This window comes from Lynx rufus, unplaced genomic scaffold (assembly GCF_022079265.1).
Source record: "Lynx rufus isolate CCGP_SWC_20201006 ecotype Redwood Valley unplaced genomic scaffold, mLynRuf1.p SCAF_7, whole genome shotgun sequence".
Taxonomy (NCBI): domain Eukaryota; kingdom Metazoa; phylum Chordata; class Mammalia; order Carnivora; family Felidae; genus Lynx; species Lynx rufus.
Genome location: NW_025814889.1, coordinates 13,652,916 through 13,675,903, shown reverse-complemented (window position 1 = coordinate 13,675,903; position 22,988 = coordinate 13,652,916). Strand labels below are relative to the sequence as shown.

Here is a 22,988-nt window from a genome sequence, read left to right as displayed (position 1 = left end):
CATGAGAAATGCCCGTCCCAGATAGCCGCTCCTTCAGCCTGGGGTCACGGAATGAGAAGCCCGTTTTAGAAAACAGCTGTAGCAACAGACCTACAGTCACCTTCAGCTGCCCACCTGCAGCTGGGGGTTGTTTGTTACTGTAAGGTCAACAAACTAGAGACAACTCCCTTTTGAAGTTCTCGAAAACTTATATTTTAGAAATATCTGGTGAGTGAATCTTTAACAGCATTCTTTATCCAAGGAATGTATTTGATCTGAATTCAGGCAGTTGAGAACTGTACCATTTGTGATATCGTGATATCTAAATGTCAGGGCTCTATGACCAGTTAATGAAGGGAGAGAACTTAGGTTAACCGATCACTTATTATGGTACACACGATATTTCACTTAACCCTCACAACAACCCTAAAGAAGACTGTAGTATATTACTACATAATTCTGTATATTACAGTTAATATTCTGATTATGTAAAGCATTTGTATAAATACGTTTTTTAAAAACCACAAAGATTTAAATAAATACGCAAAGAAAATGAAGTATTTAGGCAAAAGGAAACACAAAATTAAACATTTAAGAGAAAATCCTCTGGTATCAATAAAATACTCAGACTATCTTTCTTCAACAATTCTTTCTTTAAATGATAAGACTCAGAGTCAGGGAGGGAAAATGCCTGTCTTTAGGTACTGCTGATAATGAGTATTAGTTAATGCAACTTTTTCTTTTTAAATTTAAATCCAAGTTATTTACATATGATGCAACTCTGTTAGAAAGTAACTGAAGGTAAAGGTAGTCTTACACTATTTATACTCTTCAACCCAATAATTTTACGTTAGGAATCCACCCCAAATATGGTAAAAGCCGATGTTCAAAGGTGGGCATCACTTTTGGGTGATGAGGGGGAGACCCAATCTAGTGTCCACAATAGATCAATGAAATAATCTATGGTGCCTTTCCCTACCTAGCATATTAAGAATCTATTTAAAATTGTGTTATGAATATTCTACAGTAATATGGGGAAGGAATTGGTTATAATATTATATAAAGAAAATAAAATTCAAAATCGTACAGATTGGATTAGTTAGAAATGTTCCAAAATACAACAGTGGTTGCCTTTTGGTATTGCCTGCATTTTCTTTTATGAGTATTTTTTTTAAAGGAGTAGAAACAATCTTGGGGGAAAAGGAAATATTAACGATTTGAATATTTTTGAAAGTCTCAAAATACTTTCTTATGCGAGCAGAGAAAAGCGGTCTGGTGTACTGTTAACAGCAAACTTGGGAACTATGCGGTGTAAAATCCTGGCTCAACCGCTAACTACATGATCGCCCAGAAGTTACTCATCATTCTGTACCTCAGTGTGTTCACTGAAAAAATGGGGCTAAATACAAGCACCTGCCTCATAGTGTTGTTGGTGACGATTCAATGAGTTAATCCATGTAAAATACTTAGAAACCGTGCTTGGCACATAGAAAACATGCAAATACCTGTCAGCTTTTGCTTACATATTAAAAAATATTCTGTAGGGGTGCCTGGGTGACTCGGTCAGTTAAGTATCTGACTTCAGCTTGGGTCATGATCTCACAGTTCCTAGGGTCAAGCCCACATCCGGCTCTCTGCTCTCAGCATTGAGCCTGCTTCGGATCCTCTGTGTCCCTCGCTATCTGCCCCAACCCCGCTCTCAAAAATAAATAAACATTGAAAAAAATATATACATATTGGAAAGGAACTATTCTTTTTTGCTAGGAAACTGGTAAATATTTACCACTGGAGCCAATAATAAAAAATTCAATTTTCCTTGCTCATTAACACAAGCTCAGAAAATATTTAAATTAACAAAAATATTATCTTAGTACCAAGGGGCCATTTCCTAAATCCCAAGTCTGAAACTACTCCTAAAATAAATAAGAAAAATATAAAAGTATTACCTTATTGATATCATCTGCTGTAAATCCACTTTGTTCTAAGAGTTCTCTGATTGCTTCTATACATTTATTAAAAAGTGGAGAACAGAGAAGTTCAAATCTTGCTCTGTAAACATACACACACACACACAGAGGAAAAAGCAAGGAGAAAGGCTTAATACAATGAAACAAGTTTTCTTGTGAAGGGTAATGCCAAAGCCTAATGTGATGTTTTAAGAACAAGTTTGTAGGGGCACTTGGGTGGCTCAGTCGGCTGATCTTCTGACTCTTGATTTCGGCTCAGGTCACGATCTCACGGTTTGTGGATTCGAGCTCTACATCAGCGCAGAGCCTGCTTGGGATTCTCTCTCTCCCTCTCTCTGCCTCTCCCCACCCCCTCGCACCCATATATTCTTTCCCTCGCTCAAAATAAATAAATAAACTTAAAAAAAAAAAAAAAGAACAGGTTTGTGAACAGAACAAGATATTTAACACCTAGCAGTGAATTCCACAGGGAGAAAACATCTGAATTATTCATCTACAAATGTATGAAGGCATTCAATGTCAAATTCAGTTGGAAGATTCTTACCCATGGCTTACTTGTAAGCTTTCAAAAAAACCTAAAAATAAATAAATACTCAGTGTATGGCATTCCCAACAAAGCCACAGATTCAAATCAAACCATCATTTACAAGCTTTTGCTATTTTTGTATGTTAAAAGTTTAAAAGATTATTTCTCATTATTTTTTTTTTTTTATAATCTGAGACTATGCTGTACATAAACTTAGTTCTCTTGCTCTGAGAAGCTCGAATGCTAGCATATAATTTTAAGAAAGATCTATGTTTGGGGCGCCTGGGTGGCTCAATTGGTTAAGCGTCTGACTTCAGCTCAGGTCATGATCTTGTGGTCCATGAGTTCGAGCCCTGCATCGGTCTCTGTACTGACAGCTCAGAGCCTGGAGCCTGCTTTGGATTCTGTGTCTCCCTCACTCTCTGTCCCTCCCTCCCCTCACTAGTACTCTGTCTCTGTCTCTCAAAAATAAATAAAAACATTTAAAAAAATTTTTAAAAATCTATGTTTATGAAAAACGCACTCCTTAATTTCATGCTAAGCTTAAATGCAGATGACTGATTTTTATTTTTTGTGCTATCTGCAGATACTGAAATATACTTTACCATTGAAATCTTTGTGATAAAGGCAAAATTTCTTTAATGAAACATTACAAATTCTATTTCATTCCTAATAGATAAGCAGTAATAAACAAACATACACTGAGAACTTGGACTAACTCAGTACTAAGTTAGAAATTCTAGAAACAGAAAAAATACACAACATTCTGCCCACAAAGAGATTTCTGTTCAATTTAATACCTTTCTATCCTTGGGGCTATAGTTTAAAATCTCTCTTAAAAGAGCTAGTGCAGTGCTAATAGAACTTTCTATGAGCCACCAGCCATGTCAGGCTATTGAACACTTGAACTGTGGCTAGTGCTACTGAGGACCTGAATTTTTACTGCTCTTCCTTTTCCCCCTGTGATTTATTTCTAATTAATTAAAATTTAAATAGCCACTGGCTACTGGTTATAGTGCTGGGCACACAGATCTAGAATCTTCAGGAAAGCCCAGGAGGGTGAAGAAGCTAAGCTCTAAGGGCCAGATGAGGAGTAAATTTAACCAAATACAGTCAGTAGAATCCTAAAAATAATACTGTAATTCTGGAAATTTTCACTATGTTTCCAAGTTACCTATTAGGTTGTTGAGAGGTCTGAATAGTGAACCACTGGTAGGTATTACTACTGTTAATAACATGCCAGGCAAAATGATAGGGCAATGTGCTCTCACTCTCTCCGGGTAAAGGCATAGTCACTTGAAACCAATATTTTGGGTTCTATAAAAGATAAGGGAATTTAGGGGCGCCTGGGTGGCGCAGTCGGTTAAGCGTCCGACTTCAGCCAGGTCACGATCTCGCGGTCCGTGAGTTCGAGCCCCACGTCAGGCTCTGGGCTGATGGCTCAGAGCCTGGAGCCTGTTTCTGATTCTGTGTCTCCCTCTCTCTCTGCCCCTCCCCCGTTCATGCTCTGTCTCTCTCTGTCCCAAAAATAAATAAACATTGAAAAAAAAAAAAATTTTTTAAAAAAAAAGATAAGGGAATTTAAAACAATTTTACGTACATTAAACCTGTGTTCACTAAATATCATGAACACCATCGAAACTTAAAAAGGTTGCCAATGGATGACCAGAGCCAACAAAACCAAGACCGACATGAATCTTCACTAGAGTATGACAGTGACAGTATGGACATCGGGAGTCAAACTAGCTGGGTTTGAACACCCAGTCCGTAGCCAACACTACACATTCTTACTCTGGAGCCCTGGGCAAGAATGAGACATCTGTTTCAGCTTCCTCATGTGTAAAATACGGAAAAGACCACTACTTACTTCATGGGCTGTTACCAGGATTTGAGGAGTTAACACGTACTACTACTTAGACTCCTGCTACACTGTGTTCACTAGTAAGTTAAATACCATTGAAACACGTGCAAGCCCCACATCAAATTTAAGCAACAATTTAAGCCTTTCTTTCAAAGACCTAGGATGCTTTTTCACACACTACTCTTTGTAGCTGTAAATAGCAGCGCAAGCAATCACAACTGATGTCATTACTTTGGGAACGTTGGGAACGGTTATTTAGTCTGACAAGAACTACACCTCACAAGTAAACACGGGAGAGCTCTCCTTCTACTGATGGCTGATAAATCTCAAAAGGACGAACAAAAAAACCCAAGGTGAGAAAATTACACCTAAATATAAATGTATTTGGAATTTTGTTCTTGTTGTTATTTTAATTCTCCATTTTCTCAGCATTAACCCTAATAATTCTCAGGAACCCTCTATAAATTAACAGCAGGGTGCAGCCCAGTGGTTATTAAGGCTTCTTCACAGCATTTTATTACAACTAATTTCTGTCCCCAAGCGACTGATTCAGGGCCCATCTTTCAGCCTAGCCCCGCTGCTGATTCTTTTACAGAACCTGAAAATGACTGTATAACATAACCGCGGCCAACACCACAGCTGACGGAGTTCTGAGGCCAGACAACCACCACTCTGCTCCACGGGGTTCAGGCCCTGTGCCTCCCCGGGAACAGCCGTGCTGCTATGTGGGGACAGCATACTTGCGATGCACTTCACCAGTCGGCTTCGAAACTGTGGGAGATTTCATCACATATTTTTACTCCAGGAGGAGGCATAAAGTTACGTAGAGACGTTATTAATAATTTTTATACCTCAGTATCTTACATTTGCTTGATCCATTATTTTAACTTAGAAAAGAAAAACCTAAATATGGTAAAGAAACTACTGTTCTTCATCTTTCATTGTAGGGAGTCAATAGAGTACATGTAAATTTCATGAATCAGGGTGAAAATCTCTCATTTAGAAATACGGAGACAACTCTAAGGAACCAAAAACAGTAAGTTAAAAATGGCTGCCTCTGAATCACATAAAGAAATAAAATATTGATATGTACTGCAACATAAACGATCCTTAAAAACATGCTAAGTGATGGAAACCAAACATGGAAGGTCATATACCGTATGATTTCCTTTATGTGAAATGTCCAGTGTAGACAAAAACATAAAGAAAGTACATAGGTGGTTGCCAGAGGTTGAGAGTGGTGGGAACAGGAAGTGACTGCTAATGGGTATAGAATTTCTTTTGGGAACGAAAATGTTCTAGAAGCAGAACCAGAAACAGATACTGGTTGGTAATAGTTTCATAAGTCTGTGAATATACAAAAGTCCACAGAACTATACACTTTTATGGTATTTGAATATTTTAATAAAGTCATTAAAACAGTTTGTTTTTCTTAAATGGGTGCCTCTAATGAAGAGGCTGGGCAGGAGAAAAGTGAGATGACACCAGTCCAGTATCATCAACTCTGCTATCCTATTTCCTACCACCTTTTCCATATCATCTCTGCTGTCATATCCCTCTCAGGACCCATCCTCACGCCCTTACAGTCTCAAAGTTCCCCTGCGTCGACTCCCTTACACCTCCAAGGTCTTGCTCCCGGGCCCTGGTCACACTGACACCTGAAATGCTAGCCTGCTTCCCATGGCCCCCTTCCCCCCACACTCCTGCCAGAGACACCGTGCCAGCCACATTTTAGACAATGGCGCCTCCTGCTCCCTGCACTTAGGAAGCTCTTTATTACCACCAGGATGGGGCCCTGGCTCCGCAGCAGGCATTCAGGGCCTGGCTGGGTTCATCCTGGCCTCTCCATCCTGAATTCTAATTAGGGTCAGCCTTCACCCAGATGCCGGTCGTGCAGCGCCCCCACCTCCACCCAACACACATGGACGGTGCCACAAAAGGTCAGACCCCTGCTTACAGACCGGTGCAGCCCCCTCACCTCTTGGAGCAAGTGCGTCATCTCTCCCGGACAGTGTCCCTCCCCAGAGCGGAAGGACTCCAGCTGCTCTGTGCCCCAGGGACTCTGTGCAGACTGTCTCCCACTTCTCCAGGACTTAGTTGGGCTCAGCTCCCCCAAGGCTTGGAGCCTCCCTAAGCATCTCAGGCCCGTGTCCTGAACCACAGGCGCAGCACCCGCAGGCCATGAGGCCTCGGTAGCTGACGGAACCACCTTGGAAAGGGGACTGAGAATTCCTCGGGACCAGGGCTTGAACTTGTCCACATTCCCTGCCCAGCAAGCACACAGCTCACAGGACAGCATCAACCTGAACCAGGCACTGAATACATGAGGTAAGGTGGGAGGAGGAAGGGGGGGTGCTGCCGGCCAAAGGGGCTGCCCCTCTTCCACCTAAACAACACATGGCATCGCCGGGGCTCAGTACTGCGATCAGGCTGGTCGATAATGTGGCTCCAAGTCATAGAAAACTGTCTGAATTCTCCTTGTCTGTGCCCTGAAAGCCTTAAATTTCTGGCCGATTCTTTCTTTATGCAAAGTCTAGCTGCTATAAACTGAGGAACACAAAGCTAGGATGGCAGGAGACAACCTGGTCACCCCAGGGAACAGGACAGTCCTTCAGGAAAAAGCAGAGGCCCACCTCACCTGGACCTGGGCTGTGGGGAGCCCAGTGACCATCAGAGCTCTCTTCCACAGGCCAGGCAGAGACCTGAGCCCAGAAGGCCCATGGGAATGGCCCAGCTACCATTCCTTAGGACTGATCCGTAAGGACACTCCAGGAGGCCCACGGCAGATGGCTGCCATCCCACAGGATCAGTAGAGCAGGTGCCTGCCCAGAAGCACTGGATTTGGGTGATTCACCCACAAGTGCAATACTATCCAGGCCCAAGTCTGTCAGTTTCCTGATGTGGAGCCCAGACCACAAAGCCCCTAGGTTCCGCATCTTTGTGCAAGTCCTGAGATCTCTCTGAGGGTACCAAGGCCAACTGGTAGATTCTGTGGATTCCTGGGAGTGCGTCTAAAGCACCAGGATGCCCACTGGGCCCCAAGAACACTGGGAACTGCGCCCAAACTCAAAGTAGGCAAACGATTCCGCACGTTGTTTGCAACTTAACAAAGCCCGCCATCAGTGCATGCTTAAGGGAAGCGGGGATTGTTCCCCTCCCACGGTCCAGGTCGTCCTTCAGTGCCTCAGGGGAACTTGTGCAGACCAGAAACACTCTGGTTCGCAGCTCCCGGCCTCCCACCGGCAGGCCTCCCACCCCTGCAGGCTGGTCCCCTCCGCTCTAGGCTGGCGACTTAGCAAGCTCAGGAGCGCCTCCGTTGGGGGGGGGGGGGTTTGTTTTGCTCCAAAGTTCTGCCTGGCGGTAGGCTCGCTGTGGGGCAGGAGAAACAAAGGCGTGCTGGGCCAGAGGCCCAACCCAATGCCAGGCACGGCGACCCAGTGCCAGGCCTGTCCTGCAGGGCTCACCAGGGCCGTCCAGCTGGCCCAACGTGGCCAGGAGCCCAGAGGCAGGAGGCGGGAGGGTCGCAGAACCAAGGGGAACGGGGGCGCGAAGCAGATGCAGAAGGGGCAGGTGCGGGATCTGCCCTGATTGCAGGTGCCATGGGCTTCCCGCTCCTTCTCCCAACCCTCCTGGCACTGGAGGGAGGCAGCAGCGGCCCCACCGCCTGGGCATTGCCTCACCCCAGCCTGGAATTTTTTTTGTTTGTTTGTTTAAATGTTTACTTATTTTTGAGAGAGACAGAGAGAGACAGAGTATGAGTCGGGGAGGGGCAGAAACGGAGGGCCACAGAGAATTGGAAGCAGGCTCTGAGCTGTCAGCACAGAGCCCAACTCGGGGCTCGAACTCACCAACTGTGAGATCATCACCTGAGCCGAAGTCAGAGGCTTAACCAACCCAACCGTCCAGGCGCCCCTGGAATTTTGTTTTTTAAAGTTCTTTGGACTTCATTCAGTTTTACCTGGACACATTGCAGTCAAAATCTTGACCTTCATATAATGAGTCAAGGAAACAATTGGCACTTCCCAAGGTTGACAAAGAATGCTTTGCAATGTCAGCACTGTTCATCAGCTTCATCATGGCTCGGGCATTCCCTCTCACATCATGTTTGAAGGATCTAGATTAAAAATATAGTCTCTGAAGTTTAAAAATTACTAGGCCATTTAGAATTATGTAGATAATGCCTACTAGGACAATAAGCCCATACATTAATATTAATATCAGATGTTACTACAGGCTTCAAACCCTCCAAAATCTCTGAAGAAAATTCTTTGCAATTAAAAGAAGGGCCTCCTTAAAAAAAAATGAGTAACAAATATATTTGATACTTAGAACTGCTCAATTCTGTGGCCATAATAATAACCAATTGAGCCACCCAGGCACCCCAGTATAGGTCTTTTTGAAACAAGTAAGTAATTACCTCTTTTTCAACACTTTTTTTACCTAGTCAGTTTAGTGAAACTGATGAAAATACTATTTCAGCCAAATATTTTTTAAGAGTGGCAATGTCCGAAATAGAACCTTTATCTATTTGACTCTTGATTTTGAATGGAATAATTACATCTAGTAACAAAACCAAAATGCTGCTTGTGATAGCAGATTAGTAATTAAATAAGCACTCCATAAGACACTAATTCACTGGGATGTGACTGTAACATAAGGTAACTTTCATCAGATCTAAACTTTTAAAAATTGTTCAGAAGGTATTGAGCCCTCAAGTGCTTGTACACTCCTTTATCTAGACATAATAGCAGCACCCGAGGTATTAAGAAATTTAACTGAGACCCACGTTCATGAAGTTCAACATCTGGCAGGCCCTCACACTAAATGAGAAATCCAAGCCCACTGCACTGGACAATTTGCCCTCTGCTTCCCTGCAAATGCCTGGAGAGGACATTGTAACTCTAGACACAAAAATATCCAAAGCACTGAAAAAAAAAACCCACATCCTCCTTTGAAGCAAGGCAATTTAAAACAGTACAAAAACCCAGAAGAGAAACTTCAATTAAAATATATCACGAAGTCCATTAATATTTACCTCTGAAACTCTGAAGCCAGATACTGTGCTAAGGTTTCTGTGAAATGTGTACCTCCTATGTTATCATCAGTGTTTGTTGAAAGAACACGATATATTCCACTGTTCACTTCCATGACACTGACAGATAAGGATGTTCCTCCAAGTTTAAACACCAAAATATTGCTTAAAAGAAAGAAAACGTAAGTAAGTTATGAGAGAATCACAAAACTTTAAAGGCAGGTTGGACATTGGAAGTCACTTAGTTTAATCCCTTTATGTCACAAATAGTTGATTAGTGGGGCGCCTGGGTGGCTCAGTCGGTTAAGCGGCCGACTTCGGCTCAGGTCATGATCCCACAGTCCGTGAGTTCGAGCCCCGCGTCGGGCTCTGGGCTGACAGCTCAGAGCCTGGAGCCTGTTTCAGATTCTGTGTCTCCCTCTCTCTGACCCTCCCCTGTTCATGCTCTGTCTCTGCCTGTCTCAAAAATAAATAAAACGTTAAAAAAAAAACAAAAAACAAACAAAAAAAAACAACAAATAGTTGATTAGTGCTGAATTAAGCCTGGAACCCCTATATTCTGAATCAAAACCAAAGTCTGTTTTTATTTAGTTGCATATGTAAACTGGATTCTTTTGAGTAACTGGAGTTCAAAACACTAACTTTTCTTTTCGTGGTTATAATGAATCATAACAGAATTAAATACAGAAACTTTATGTGCTAATATTATCCAAGTTACTACTACAATGACACATTCTGTAAAAATCAAACATATGCAAAACTAGAAGCTCATTTCTGATATTCTACATAAACTAATTTCCTACTGATTTATACACACTAACTTCTTTAACTGTGAAATAGTAGTAAGGTGAAACAACTAGGGAAAATAAACACATCAGAATTAATCTCCCTAAAGGTGTCTGTGTCAGATATATTAGAAGTTTCAACAACTAAATTAGGAGCATGTCTTACTATTTCATTATCAAAAAACACCTTAAATCCCATGCTGGATTCCCCCCATCTCCTGCCAAGAAAAATGTATATAAAAGACTGTTTCTAAACATGTTTAATAATTGGAATTGGTAGAAAAATTAACAGTGCCTTGGCTTGAGTTGGAATTTGGCTGGGCTTATAAATTTCAAATCCTCCTCCAATAAAGACAAATAATATGAGAGGGGCGCCTGGGTGGCTCAGTCGGTTGAGCGTCTGACTTTGGCTCAACCATGATTTCATGGTTCGTGGATTCGAGCCCCGCATCGGGCTCTTTGCTGACAGCTCAGAGCCTGGAGCCTGTTTCAGATTCTGTGTCTCCCTTTCTCTCTGCCCCTCCCCCACTCGCGCTATGTTTCCCTCTGTCTCAGAAATAAACAAACATTAAAAAAAAAAAGACAAATAATATGAGTAGTAAGAGGACAGCAAAGTTCAATCTTCCCTTCTGTTATGTCCTTTCTCTGCTCTCCTAGGAAGTCTTTCTCATCTATTTGAAAAACGCCAGGTGAGAGTTTCAATGTCATTTCATCCATAAAGGCTTGGAACCCACTGCTTTATATAATGATCCCCACTGCTATAATCTAAAAATGTTTTCTGCACTGAAAAACTTAAAGGTGCAAATATGGTTTTTACCTTTTTCCAGTGGGGCAGTCTTGTCCAATTCCATAAGCCAGAAGAGCTGCAGATGGTTCATGGATTAACCGCAAAACATTAAACCCAGCAGCTCTGGCTGCTTCCCTGTGGACAATTTGCTTTCAATGAATTTAATATCACAACACGTTCAAGTATTTTCTTGACAAAAAAAAAAAATAACGTGCTTATAACGAATAAAGTCTCAAAAATGTCCATGCTTATAAATGTTAGAAAGAGATTAAGACAAATTGATAATACATTTTGGAATTTTCCAGTTTCTTTAATTTAGGGTCAGTTTTTAACATCCCACAAGTTCAAGTAAATAAAGCAATTATCTGTCCCACAAGCAACTCAGATGACTGCCAAAGTGCAGGATGAAACTCTATCCTCAAAACAAAGGTATACATGCTCATCAATTACATTTTCATAATGACCTATAAAAAATAAACGCAACTTTTTGTTTAGATGTGAAGATCTAATTGCAAATATATCTAAAACTGTATATATTTTTATATAATTCCAACATAAACCTTGATTATATGAAAGTAAGGCAAAGCAACTTATAAACATGAACTTAACCCGGTAATTAAAAATATTTCCAATCAAAACAGCTTAATAAGGTACATCTAATTTTATGTTCTCTTGGTATTACAGATAGGAAATATTAATGATCATTACTATACTTTTTACCATACTAATTACATATGTAAATATATACATCTGTTTACAAATACAATTTTATTGCCTAAGGTACTTTCAATTACAGTTTTACCTTTTACTACATTGTGATATTATAAAATCTATATTTGCTCTAAGCAAACAAGATAAACTTACCCAAGAGCATTTTTTTGCTTTTCTCCAAAATCAAATGGAACAGTAATGACTACATCATTTGCATCTGAGCCCAATACAGAATGTGCTGTTTCTGTATTAAAAAATAAATAAAAATAAATTCTAATGACACAAGAAAAATGTCATGATACTTTGTGGTTTATTAATTTGTACCATGATCTTCTCACTGTAAAGATTTTCCATTTCACTTATTTGACCACCCCATTCATGTTCTTCTCTGGCTCTCTTAAATTTGTTAAGTTTACTTACTAATTTTGGGAGCAATAGAGACAGCATGAGTGGGAGAGGGGCAGAGAAAAAGGAAGAGAGAAAGAGTCCCAAGGAGGTTGCACACTGCCAGCCGAGAGCCCGAAGGAGGGCTTGAACTCACAAAAACTGTGAGATCATGACCTAGCCAAAACCAAGAGTCTGATGCTTAACTGACTGAGCTGCCCAGGCGCCCCTCTTCTCTGGCTTTCTTAAATCGTGCAGAATTTTTTGTGGATTTGGAAATCTGTGGACACAGAACCAGGTACTTTCCAAAAAGCCTGGCTCTTAGGCTTCAAAGTTTCAACCATCTCCCAAATTAGACTGCTTCCATTAACAGTGAGTCTTTCATGTGTCCATGTGAAGACAAAACAGCATGTTAGTTCAACACACTAGAAGAATGCCTTCCATCCCACAAATTCGTAACAATTCCAGAGCTGAAGTGAGTCTTATCACCTGCTCCCGAATTTCCCAAATTGTTCCACAGCACTGCCACTCGGTTTTGAGTCTTCCTTGGAAGTGTTAATGAGCCAGACCTACTTAATCTACCTAAAGAACTGTTCAAAGAGCACTGTCAATCTTGAGTAGAGAAAGAAACTCTTCACACTTATTTGGCCACTTCAATTTAAGAAGCTGTGAAAATGTGAGCCTGGCCCAACCCATTTACATTACTTCTAAGGAAACCAAAGTCAGGGAAGGTTAGTCAAATAACCAAGGTCACATGGACAGTTAGTGGCACAGTCAGGTCTAGTGTTAGGTCTCCTTAATCTGCTCAATCACCCTGCTTCTCTCCAGATCAAGAAACACCTCTAACGTTTCTTTAAGGTCAACTTTTAAAAGGTCTCTTTTGCTCAATACCTTTCATTTTACTAAATATCAGTCTGGCAACATCTTCTGGGTTAACAAACTTTGTTTCTTCTCCAGTATCTATTTCGTATCGTAACTTTCCATTCTTTTCAATGACCTATAAAGGAAATTGTAGGTGTGTTACATAAGGAATGATTTTAATAAAGATAGAAAGTTTCAAAATAATATAATTGGTTATGACCTTGGCAACGACTTTGTGTAACGGAGAGGTAATAATAGAACCATACTCACTAAACATTTACTTTCCGTGATGTATTTCTGAGCCTGCGGATCATCAGAGCTGTCCGTAAAGATAAAGATAATTATTAAAATCAGTATTGTTGATGAGTAATATTTAAAGAAGACTATATTTTTAATATCACTAAACAAATATAAAAATATAAACAAAATCATGAAGTTGCTTAATATTAACAAATCATGATATAAGTGATAGGATTAAATGGACACAATTATTTAGTGGTTATAGTAATCCTATTAAAGTGTTATCCTGCGTGCACACGCACGCACACGCGCACACACAAACACACGTGTTAACCTTCATGTTTGGAAGTAAATAGCTCTTATTTGTTCTGATCTTGCTATTAACAGATGCTATACATCTGAGGGTAATTTTTCAGAATATCAATGATTTTATGTCATATATACTCCCATCTGTGATGGTGAAGACTCATCACGGACAATCACTGAGATAAAAAGGACGAAAAGAAAGATGTCAAAATAAGGGCAGACCAGAATACCTAACACCATCTTTGTTCCTTGGCTCGTGAACATGAATCAACACCCAAAGCAAAAAACAAAAAACAAAAAAACAAAAAACTGAGCTGAAGTATGAATGTTCTATGTGGAAAGGTGCAGCGTACTGCAAGTAGACAGATCTATAACGTCCTACCCAAAGTAGGTATTAGATAAATGTGTACGGCAATGAAAAATTAGAACAATGGATATGATGTTGCTCAAAATACCAATTTGTGCAGACTAAAAAATGTTTTCACGTGTATTACCTCACTTGCTCTTCACCACACCTCAGTGGGGTTAATTTGGCAGGTATTATTTTGGAGGTAATAGTTCATAGAGAGTCAATGCCTTACAAGTTAATAAGGAACAGTTGGTACTTGATTCCAGGCTTCTCTATCAGGCTGGTGTTGTTTACATCTAACCGGCTGCCTCCCAGTTACAAGGTAAATGACTAAAGTACCTCTGCCTCTTTGGGCAGTGACAGGAGTCCTTGATTCTTGCTATAATTTCATCTAGAAATTAAAGGAAACCCTTCCACTTTAACCCTTCTTCCAAGGGGTTGCAACCATTCCATTCAGAGACCAGTCTTTAAAAAGAGGAGTTGAAAATTAATAGCGACTAACTGCTGAAGTTATTGGGCATCCAAAGACCCTAACCTGCGTAAATAAGAGGAAGACAGAAGGGTTTAAGTGACTAATTCAGCTTAGAACTGTCTAGAACACTTGCAGATTCCTCACACTTCTTCTCTACCACCTAAAAACTGCTAAGAGAGGAAACAGGTTAAGTAAGTAGCTTGCCCAAAGTCCCATGGTTAATTCATGGCAGAACTGACTGGAATCCAGATCTTTAATACAAAGTTTAGTATTCTTTTCACTAAGCCCTCTTTTCCTCCCTTTCTCTAAATCCGGTATTTCGACTGGATCCTGGATAACTATTTTAAGAGTACGCCAAAAAAAAAGATGAAGTGTGCCCATACTTATTTATTTGCACCAATACCATTTCAGCATGACACTTACCAGTTGTTCTCTTTAGAACAAGCGTTGTGGTCAACCAGGACAATTTATCCTGTTATCTATCCATCCTGTAAGCTACCCAAGTCAAGATAGTTCGTTGCCAAAAAGCCTATATTATGGAATTTATAGACATTTTAGAAATGGAAAATTATTTCTCAACTCCCCTGCGAAGAGGGCCCCTCTCATGTGAGGACAGAAAGCACACGAAGCTCTCAGGGTCGTATGAAGGCGAGACCCTGGAGATTAGCTAGTAGAGAAGCAGAAAGCAGAGAGTGGAGGTGACGACAAATGGTCGTGGATATCGCCAGAAAGTAGCGGACTGACCACAAGTACATACAAGTAAAAACTTTATTTGTCCACACCAGGATTAAATCACTTAACAGAAACACAAAGGGTGGTGGGAGGTTGGCATACACAGCACCTCATTTACATCACGGTCTTCAGGAGGCAGAGTGTTAACCCCACCGTCGTACCACAACCTTTACAAGCACTGCCGCTTTCTCTTCCTCGTCCTTCCTTAAATGTCTCTTGCACCATCAGCAGACTGTCGGAGCTGGCACACAGCAGCACTAATGTGCTCCAGGGCGGTCTTCCCCATCACTGTCACAAGACAGTGCCTTCCACATCTGAAAGCGTTTTTACATTCATCTGTTCATCTGGCCCTCACCACACTCCCGCGAGGTAGGTAGGAGGGTTGTTTGTCTCTCCCTCTGTGGGTGAGGAATGGGAGTCACAGAGCGGTAAGGTGACCTGCCTAAGGGTGGGCAGGCACGAACGGCGGGGCCCAGAGCCTAGGCAGGGTTTCTGAGCTTGTTCTCTTTCAATGAGAATGGCCTCCTCTTAACAGTATTTTCTTTTTCTGTTTATTTCATTAAGAACTTTCCTTTTCTTCTCACATTAAAGTTATTTCACCCAAAAGATTTTCACAGTACTACCTCCTAAGTTTAGCTCCACTTCTGTTCTGTAGCACTTATCTCAAATAAAGCCCTGCCTACGTACTTTGCTACCATTAACAGGTTAATAGAGTACAGGCCTAACTCTCCTTTGAGTACTCCCCTGTTTTTCCAGAAAGTCTACGTACTTATATTAGTGTTACCCAGTTAAAACAGACACATACAAAGGCCTAAAACAATGGAGAAAATGCACACACATATATATCCGTTTCACTGCCTTAATATGGGCTTCTTTAAAGCAAGGAACCTATGTCTGGTGTGGTGCTTATGTAAGTGGAGTATATTAATAAATATTAATACCGTAGAATGCTCTCTTAAAATACAACTGTTACCAGTATTTCAAACATACAATATGCTACTGTGACTGAAAATATTACAATTAAAAGTTTACTTTGCCTTTTTCTTGTTATGTCACTTATAGAATTGTTTTAGAACTAGAAGGTACTAGAAAAGTCATCTAGTACAAATCATTTTAAAGAAATTGAGGCACCAAAAGGGCAAGTCACCTGCCCGAGGTCACACACCGTGACAGGGTTAGAATCCAGTGCTCTAGCACATCAGCTGCCTTCTATACGCATCACCCGTTCGTCAGTGCAGCTTGCCTGCCTCCGACTCATGCTCTGGCTATATTCCTAGTGTTGTTTTGACTCTTTCTCCACCCACCTGCATTTCCAGCACATAGGTAAGCACCCAAGCCTACAAAATATAAAACAAAACCTCTTCAAATATGCCTGCACTTGTTTTTTTCAGCCTGTAGACTGGAGAAAAGCCTTTTAAATTCCAAGGCTCTTATTTGTATTTCCTGAAAGTACTAAGCAAACCACTTAAAAGCTTTGAAGTTTGTTGGTTTCATGACGGCCAATAATGGCATTCTTTCTAAGGTAAATTGGAAGTATGGCTCAACATCTTCGTATATCCTAAAGGAAGCGTGGATGTTTTGGGGGAAAGGAGGACGTATTTATTGAGGGCTTTGTGCTTAAAAGGAGTCATCTACTGCAGGCGGTCTTTATCCACACCATCCTCAGTTGTTCCCGCTGTCCTCTTCCACCACAGGCCATTAACATGGTGAACTTTTGTCTACACTGTATGAGAAAAAGTGACTTTGCAAAGTTCCCCAGAAGCAAAGTCTTCTAGGGCTTGCCTCTGTAACATACTAGACAGAAAAAAGGCTAAAAGAAAGGAATGAAATTAGCTGAAAGCACTTGGAAAACAGATTCCAAATTGTTTCCACATGTTGTTCCAAGTGACACCCTAAACCTGAAGACATGTAATTATGTATATTAGGGACCCAAATAATATGGAATGCAAAGAATTTACTTACATTTAATATTTTATAAAACAGCCAATACCTCATCATATCGAAGACCATATGAATCGTAACACACAACTGTAGCTCCCTGTCCGTTCTGATTTATATCCTTAGAGTGGTAAGACACTAAAAACCAGTGAAAGGGAAGGAAAGCTGGTTTGACCATTGAGTGCTTACTAGTAAGTATGTCATAGACACAGCAGTGAAAATATAAGAGATAAAGGTATAAACACATGGATCTAGATCAGTCTAATGAGCCAGAGAGGGATTTAAAAAATGAAAACCTTACACTTCTAAGAAGCAGTCAAGTTAAACTGGTAAAGATTCAAGCAATGAGGTCACGGCAGACACAATTCTTTGTCAACTAACGTGCCTCACCCTAGCCATACCTCGGCCAAGGTCATATGCATTAATAACTTACATGTATATAGTGTGTAGTGCTTTTAAACTTTCAAACCCTTTCACATCTACTAACCATTGGGTCCTCACAACAACCCTGTGAGGTAGGCAGGTCAGGAGTTATTACCGGGCCCCCATACAGATGAGGAAACTGGTGTCGAGGTAAACTAAACTGCCCCACACTAGCAGCGAGGCCGCAGCTAACCCCCTCTCTGGTCTCGACTCCATCTGTTCTGTCAGACCACTCCTCGCATACCCGAGAGGTCTTCCAATTCGTGAAGAAGCCTGGAAAAGCAACTAGCTCATACGTTCCCGCTACTCTGCATATTAATGGTTCATCCGCTTTTTCTTTCCTTTATTCCTAAGGACGTGTAAAAGGAGCCAGGGTACCAAAAGGCAGGTGTTGGAACTGGGCTTCTACCAGTCTAGGAAACAGCCTCTTTGTAATCAATTCTTAACTTTTGGTATTCGAAATTAACCTCTGAAGCAATTTTTCGAGCCCTAGCTGAAAAGCACCGGTGGCCTCTTCCACCGCCGTGGCCAAGCGTCTGACTGCGATCACGGCATCCCTGCGGAGCTCGTTGGCAGTGTCTTGCTGAGCACTGGCCTCCTCACCAATAGCAATCAGCCTGTCCAATTTTTCTTCCTCACGCTTTGAAAGTTCTCGTGCCAACCTCCTGTTTTCTGCCAACTCGGCCGCAATAGTCCTGGCCACTGACCGCCTTCTTCGCCTCGCCCACCGTGGAGGGGGCTCACCGGTCAAAGGCCTATCCCCACCAGAAACAAAAGGAACTGTGGAGGAGGAGACCGGAGGCCGCGGTGCGGAGGCCACCCCAGGAGTGTTTCGGCTGGTGCTGGCGCATGGACTGGGCTCACCGGACACACCCAGGCGGGTCATGGGGCTGCTCTGACAGGGAGCAACCGCACCTCTGAAAAGGTGGTGGGAGCTGCTGTAGCTGGGGGTCCCTTGAGAGCACCCTGAAAAACAAAGCAACAACGTTGCAAAGAGGACATTCCTGCTAGGGGAATGCTTGGAGCCAGCAGCGGAGTTGAGAAGACAGTTACAAAACTAAGGCTGGAAAGGCCTCTTTCCACCAGGGACTGGGAAGATCTCAATTCCTTAATCTGGACACTTTGGCCAATTGCAGTCTTACCTCTAAAACCTCCCTGTTGCCTTCCTGAACCCTTTTCCACACAGCCAGCCAGCCCCATCTCTAGTCACGAACTCCTACACACCCACTATAAATAATGGCAAAACTAGTCTGGTTCTAAAGAATACTTCGTCCACATTTAAAAAGTTCTAATACCTTAGATACTTAAGGTCATTGCTTTTAAAAACCTGGAGCCCTTTATCTGACCACGAGGCTTAAAAAATAAGAGGGCATGGGGCAGAAATGGAGACAATGTTGAAGAGAACACCATCCAAACATATCCTGCTGTTTAGAACCGAGTGACTCTGGCACCCCGATCCTTCACATGCTTGGGAGTTACCTGCACCCGAGGATTCATCCCAGGAGTCCTCAAGGTCACTGGTTTCTCGCATCTGGTCACTGATTCTCAGTTGACAATCCTCATCTGATTCCTTAACTGTTTTCAAGATAGGCTGATGATCTGCTGCCTGAGTCCTTTTTGTTCTGAGAATGCTGGGTCCCTCTTCCCCTGGGGTGTCAGAGGCCACTAAGTTCTGATCACAGTGCTTGGCCCAAGTAGTGTCCTCCATTAAGTTGTCTGGGTCAGTCACTATCTGATTTCGGAGAAGCTGATCCAATGTATCATAAAACGGACAGTGCGGCGGATCCCCCACACTCGTGGCATGGGCAACGTACGCCTTTAAATATAACGCCTTCAGAACTTTAAACTTGGAGCGGCACTGACGTTCGGTGCGGCGGAAGCCTTCCTGCTGCATTCGCTTAGACACAGCCTGATAGACATCTGCATTATGATGCACAGTCTGGAGGCGCTGAATATACTCTGCCTCGCCTAGTATGGAGAGAAGCGTTCGTGTCTCCTGTCTGGACCACCGGATGCCCGCACTGCTATTGGAACTGGCCATAGTGGACTGGGAAGGAAGATTAGCTGTGGGAAGCTCCTGGGCAGCAAGGTGCAAATCTGAAGGTGTGGGGAAGCTCTGTGTGCTCTCAGTGTATTTCCAGGAGCCAGCCGATTCTTCCCTCTCAGGGCTAATTGTTGAGAAGCCAGGTCCAAGGACCGCATTTCTGGCTGGAAGGCCACAGGGGAATGAGAGTTACAGAGAGGGTCGTGAGGATAATCGTGGCAGCAAGTTAAGTGGTGCTCCCTGTAAGTACGGTGCAAACAGGCAGGATGCCAAGACTAAGAAAGCCCAACTTTGGGAGTTTGCCCAGGACAGGTACCGGACCAGGGGCTTCAAGGGGTCTTATTGGCTTGATAAAAGGGGACTGGCTCCTCCACAAAAGACAGAGTGCTTCTAAGGCCAAGACCTGGTACAAGTGCATATCTGTAAAAATCACCTTGTGTTCTAAGTAGACTGAGGGCAGAACATGTGGACCAGGACGCAGCTCACTCTAGAGAAGTGCGCGCAGATCATGGTGTAACAGCAGGTCTGAAGAGCGCTCATCCTTTACTAGCCCTGGGGCTATATAATACCCATCTGACTGTCACCACTGCACTTTGTTAAAAGGTTAACTTTGGGGGCGAGAAAAGTACACTTAAGTTGTTCCGGACCATACAAAGATGTTGCATGATATGGCAGAAGATAACCATATCATTACTCTGATCATCTGCCCTAAAAAAGGGCTACCAGGACAAAGATCTACTGAAATGTTCTGTATCTGGATCGTATCAATGTCAGTATCCTGGTTGTGCCCCTGTACTATAGTTTTCCAAGATGTTACCATCGAGAGAAAGTGGTAAATTCAGTAATATATTGGATTTCTTTGTTATTACTTCCTACAACAGTATGTAAATCTACAATGATCTCAAAATAAAAAGTTTAATAGAAAAAAAAAGCCCTATTTTGGCTGCTTATAGCGAATCTAGCTTCAAGGCCCATGTACGGCTCCCCGCCTTTTTAGAGGTTTTTTTTTAACTTGCAAATTTTTGACACCAGCTAATTTATTTTCAATATGCTCAATACTAAGTTTTATCAACACATAAATGGATATGGGAATATATTTATCATCACAAAAATTTTAATTCTCTCTAAAATATTATCATTTTTGACTTCGTGCATAAATACCCTAAGGGGGAAAAATAATTATCAAGTTCAGCTTAAATACGTGTAAGGGATAATAAAAAAAAATACCTATACATATAAAAGAAATAAATATTAGATTTAATCCATAACCCTCGAATCCTAAGATCAACACAGGACATTTCTACTTAAACTCTCAGAAGCAGAAAGAACCTGAGGCTAAGTTAGAAGTCCTGAACCACAGTCCTATCTAGCTCACCCCTCTAACTGAGTAATACTGTAACTTCTACGTGTCTTGATTTTCTCATCTACAAATGGGAAGAAATAAAACCTGCCCTTCCAATCTTTTAGGGATTTGAGAGGATTAAATAATAGATGTGAAAGCACTTTGAAAATTTAAAAACACTGTATCAAGTATTACTACTCCAGTGAAAATGAAAACCTCTAATTATTATGTCAATCTATAATTCGAGGAGACAGAAGTCTGGAGAAGCAAGCCTCTTTAATCTTTTAATTAAAGTTACAACAGATGATTAACCTGATTCTTAAGATGTTAATTAAACTGTTTCTTTAATGATTAAATTCATAATGCAGCTGGAAAAGTTAGTTCCCAGAGAGTGTCACAAAAGGACCCAAGGAAGAAAATCAATAGCTTCTATATACATTATGACCAACTCTAATAGATTTTGCAAAATTCGACTTCAGTACAGAAAAATCTTCAAATTCCCACAAAATCTTTCAAATTCTTTCAGTGACGTAAAAAGGTGAAAAGTCCAAATTACCACTTCTAAATGACACAAATTATCAAACTATATGAATGTTGGCATTCATCAGTAAGAACAGACCCGTCAGCAAGAAACAAATATCTGAGTGAATCCCATCCTTGATAAGATTCAACACTAATTATCAAAAGAAAGAGCCTACTTGGGATAATCTCTGAAATGACTCAATCATAAAAAGCAACAGAAAACCAAACTGGTGTTTCCAGTTTCATTGCACATTATGTTTAGAATGTATAAACACATTTTCTTCCCATATGTAAGATTATTATTTTATTCCGTACCTTCTGCCAAGGATCTGCTTTACTTTCATTACTGTATTTGAAATATTTCTTATTCTACTTTGTTTTGCTGCCAATCCAACAACCTGAAAAAGAGCAGTATATTACAATGCATGTAATTCTGCTTATTTCAAAATACAAAAATGAGGGAAATAGTACCTCTTCATTTTCTGTGTAAGCAACTACAGCTGGAGTAACTCTGTCACCTGCATCATTTGCAACCACATCAGCCCGGCCATCCTGGAAAAAAAAAAAATAGAACTCTATTAGGTCTTTTGAAAACAAAACACATATAGACATATACAGATAGATAGATAGTCCCATCAGACATATGTGGACCAGTGTTATCTTGCCACATGCGTAGACAGAAAAATCATTACATCAATATTTTAAATTTGTAGATTCAATGGCCGTTATTAATTTCCTAGATTTTATACAAGGTCAATGTTCCACAAAGAACTGCCTCATTTTTTGTATACAGTCGATAAATGGATCAAACATAATAATCTTTCTATATACAATAACAAGCCTTATGACATCACCCTTTCTAGTTTTCGTTCTTCCCCGACAGGTACATCTTTCTTCCTTTTTCTACGTACGATGAAGTAGCACTAAATCTCTTTGGTTTTCCTTCCAAGTTACTTGACATTTACGTGCGAGACTAGTATTAGGGGAGTTGGTTATTATTGTTCCTCTCGCCTCCCCACTGATGCCAAGAAGCTACAACTCCTTGTTAAGCTCTCTCATTCAAGAAAGGTCAAGTAGAGCATGCCACCAACTCGATTCACACGCTTCGAGGGATTAGCAATTCCATTTTCAGATCGCGACCACCCGGTCCTTTCGCGGCAAACATTCAGAAGCCGCCGGTGTCGGACGTTCAGGCCCACCTCCGGGCCTCCAGTGTCCTGGAGATCCTCGAGACCCCTCCCGGCCTCCGGCAGCCCTGAGGTCTCTGGGACGGCCCCTCTCCGGCTTCCCTGCAGCCCTGATGTCCCCGAGACCTCCCAGGCCTCAGCTGCCCAGACGTCCCCGGGACCTCCCCCTCCGGGTCTCCGGCGGCCCTGACGTCTCCAGGACCGCCCCTCTCCGCGCCTCCTGTGGTCCTGATGTCCCCGAGACCCTCCGGGCCACCTGCGGGCCTGACGCCCCGGGGACCAGCCGTCCCCGAGATCCCTCTGGGCCTCCAACGGCCCTTACGTCCCCAGGACCGCCCCCCACCAGGCCTTTTGCGGCCGGGACGTTTCCAGACCCTGCGCGCCCACGTCGTCACAACCGTCCGCCAGGACGCAGTGGACTTTCCGGAGGAGCTGCGGATGACGAGGCCGGTCCGCCCGGCGCTTCGCCTCCAAACTTGCCCCCAGTAATGTCTCTCCACGCGACATTCCTAGGCCGGCGACACGCCGTTCACAAACCCC

General features: G+C 42.1%; 2 protein-coding genes across 2 annotated transcripts in view; both read right to left on the bottom strand.

The window, feature by feature from the left end:
* HSPA14 (heat shock protein family A (Hsp70) member 14) overlaps positions 1-22,988 on the bottom strand; it is a 43,692-nt gene that overhangs the window by 20,477 nt on the left and 227 nt on the right. Inside the window, exons 2-10 of the mRNA XM_047066489.1 lie at positions 21,733-21,813; positions 21,577-21,659; positions 13,164-13,212; positions 12,924-13,029; positions 11,802-11,892; positions 10,968-11,072; positions 9,369-9,530; positions 8,292-8,447; positions 1,926-2,028 (exon numbers count right to left, since the gene is read on the bottom strand). Coding sequence (XP_046922445.1) covers positions 1,926-2,028; positions 8,292-8,447; positions 9,369-9,530; positions 10,968-11,072; positions 11,802-11,892; positions 12,924-13,029; positions 13,164-13,212; positions 21,577-21,659; positions 21,733-21,813 — 936 coding nt within the window. The remainder of the gene's footprint in view (positions 1-1,925; positions 2,029-8,291; positions 8,448-9,368; positions 9,531-10,967; positions 11,073-11,801; positions 11,893-12,923; positions 13,030-13,163; positions 13,213-21,576; positions 21,660-21,732; positions 21,814-22,988) is intronic.
* On the bottom strand, positions 15,015-21,661 carry MSANTD7 (Myb/SANT DNA binding domain containing 7). The gene is made up of 3 exons (XM_047066490.1): positions 21,577-21,661; positions 18,833-19,561; positions 15,015-18,319 (listed from the first exon to the last, which is right to left on the bottom strand). Exons 2-3 carry the CDS (start codon positions 19,392-19,394, stop codon positions 17,796-17,798), a joined length of 1,086 nt encoding a protein of 361 aa, XP_046922446.1. The 5' UTR covers positions 19,395-19,561; positions 21,577-21,661; the 3' UTR covers positions 15,015-17,795.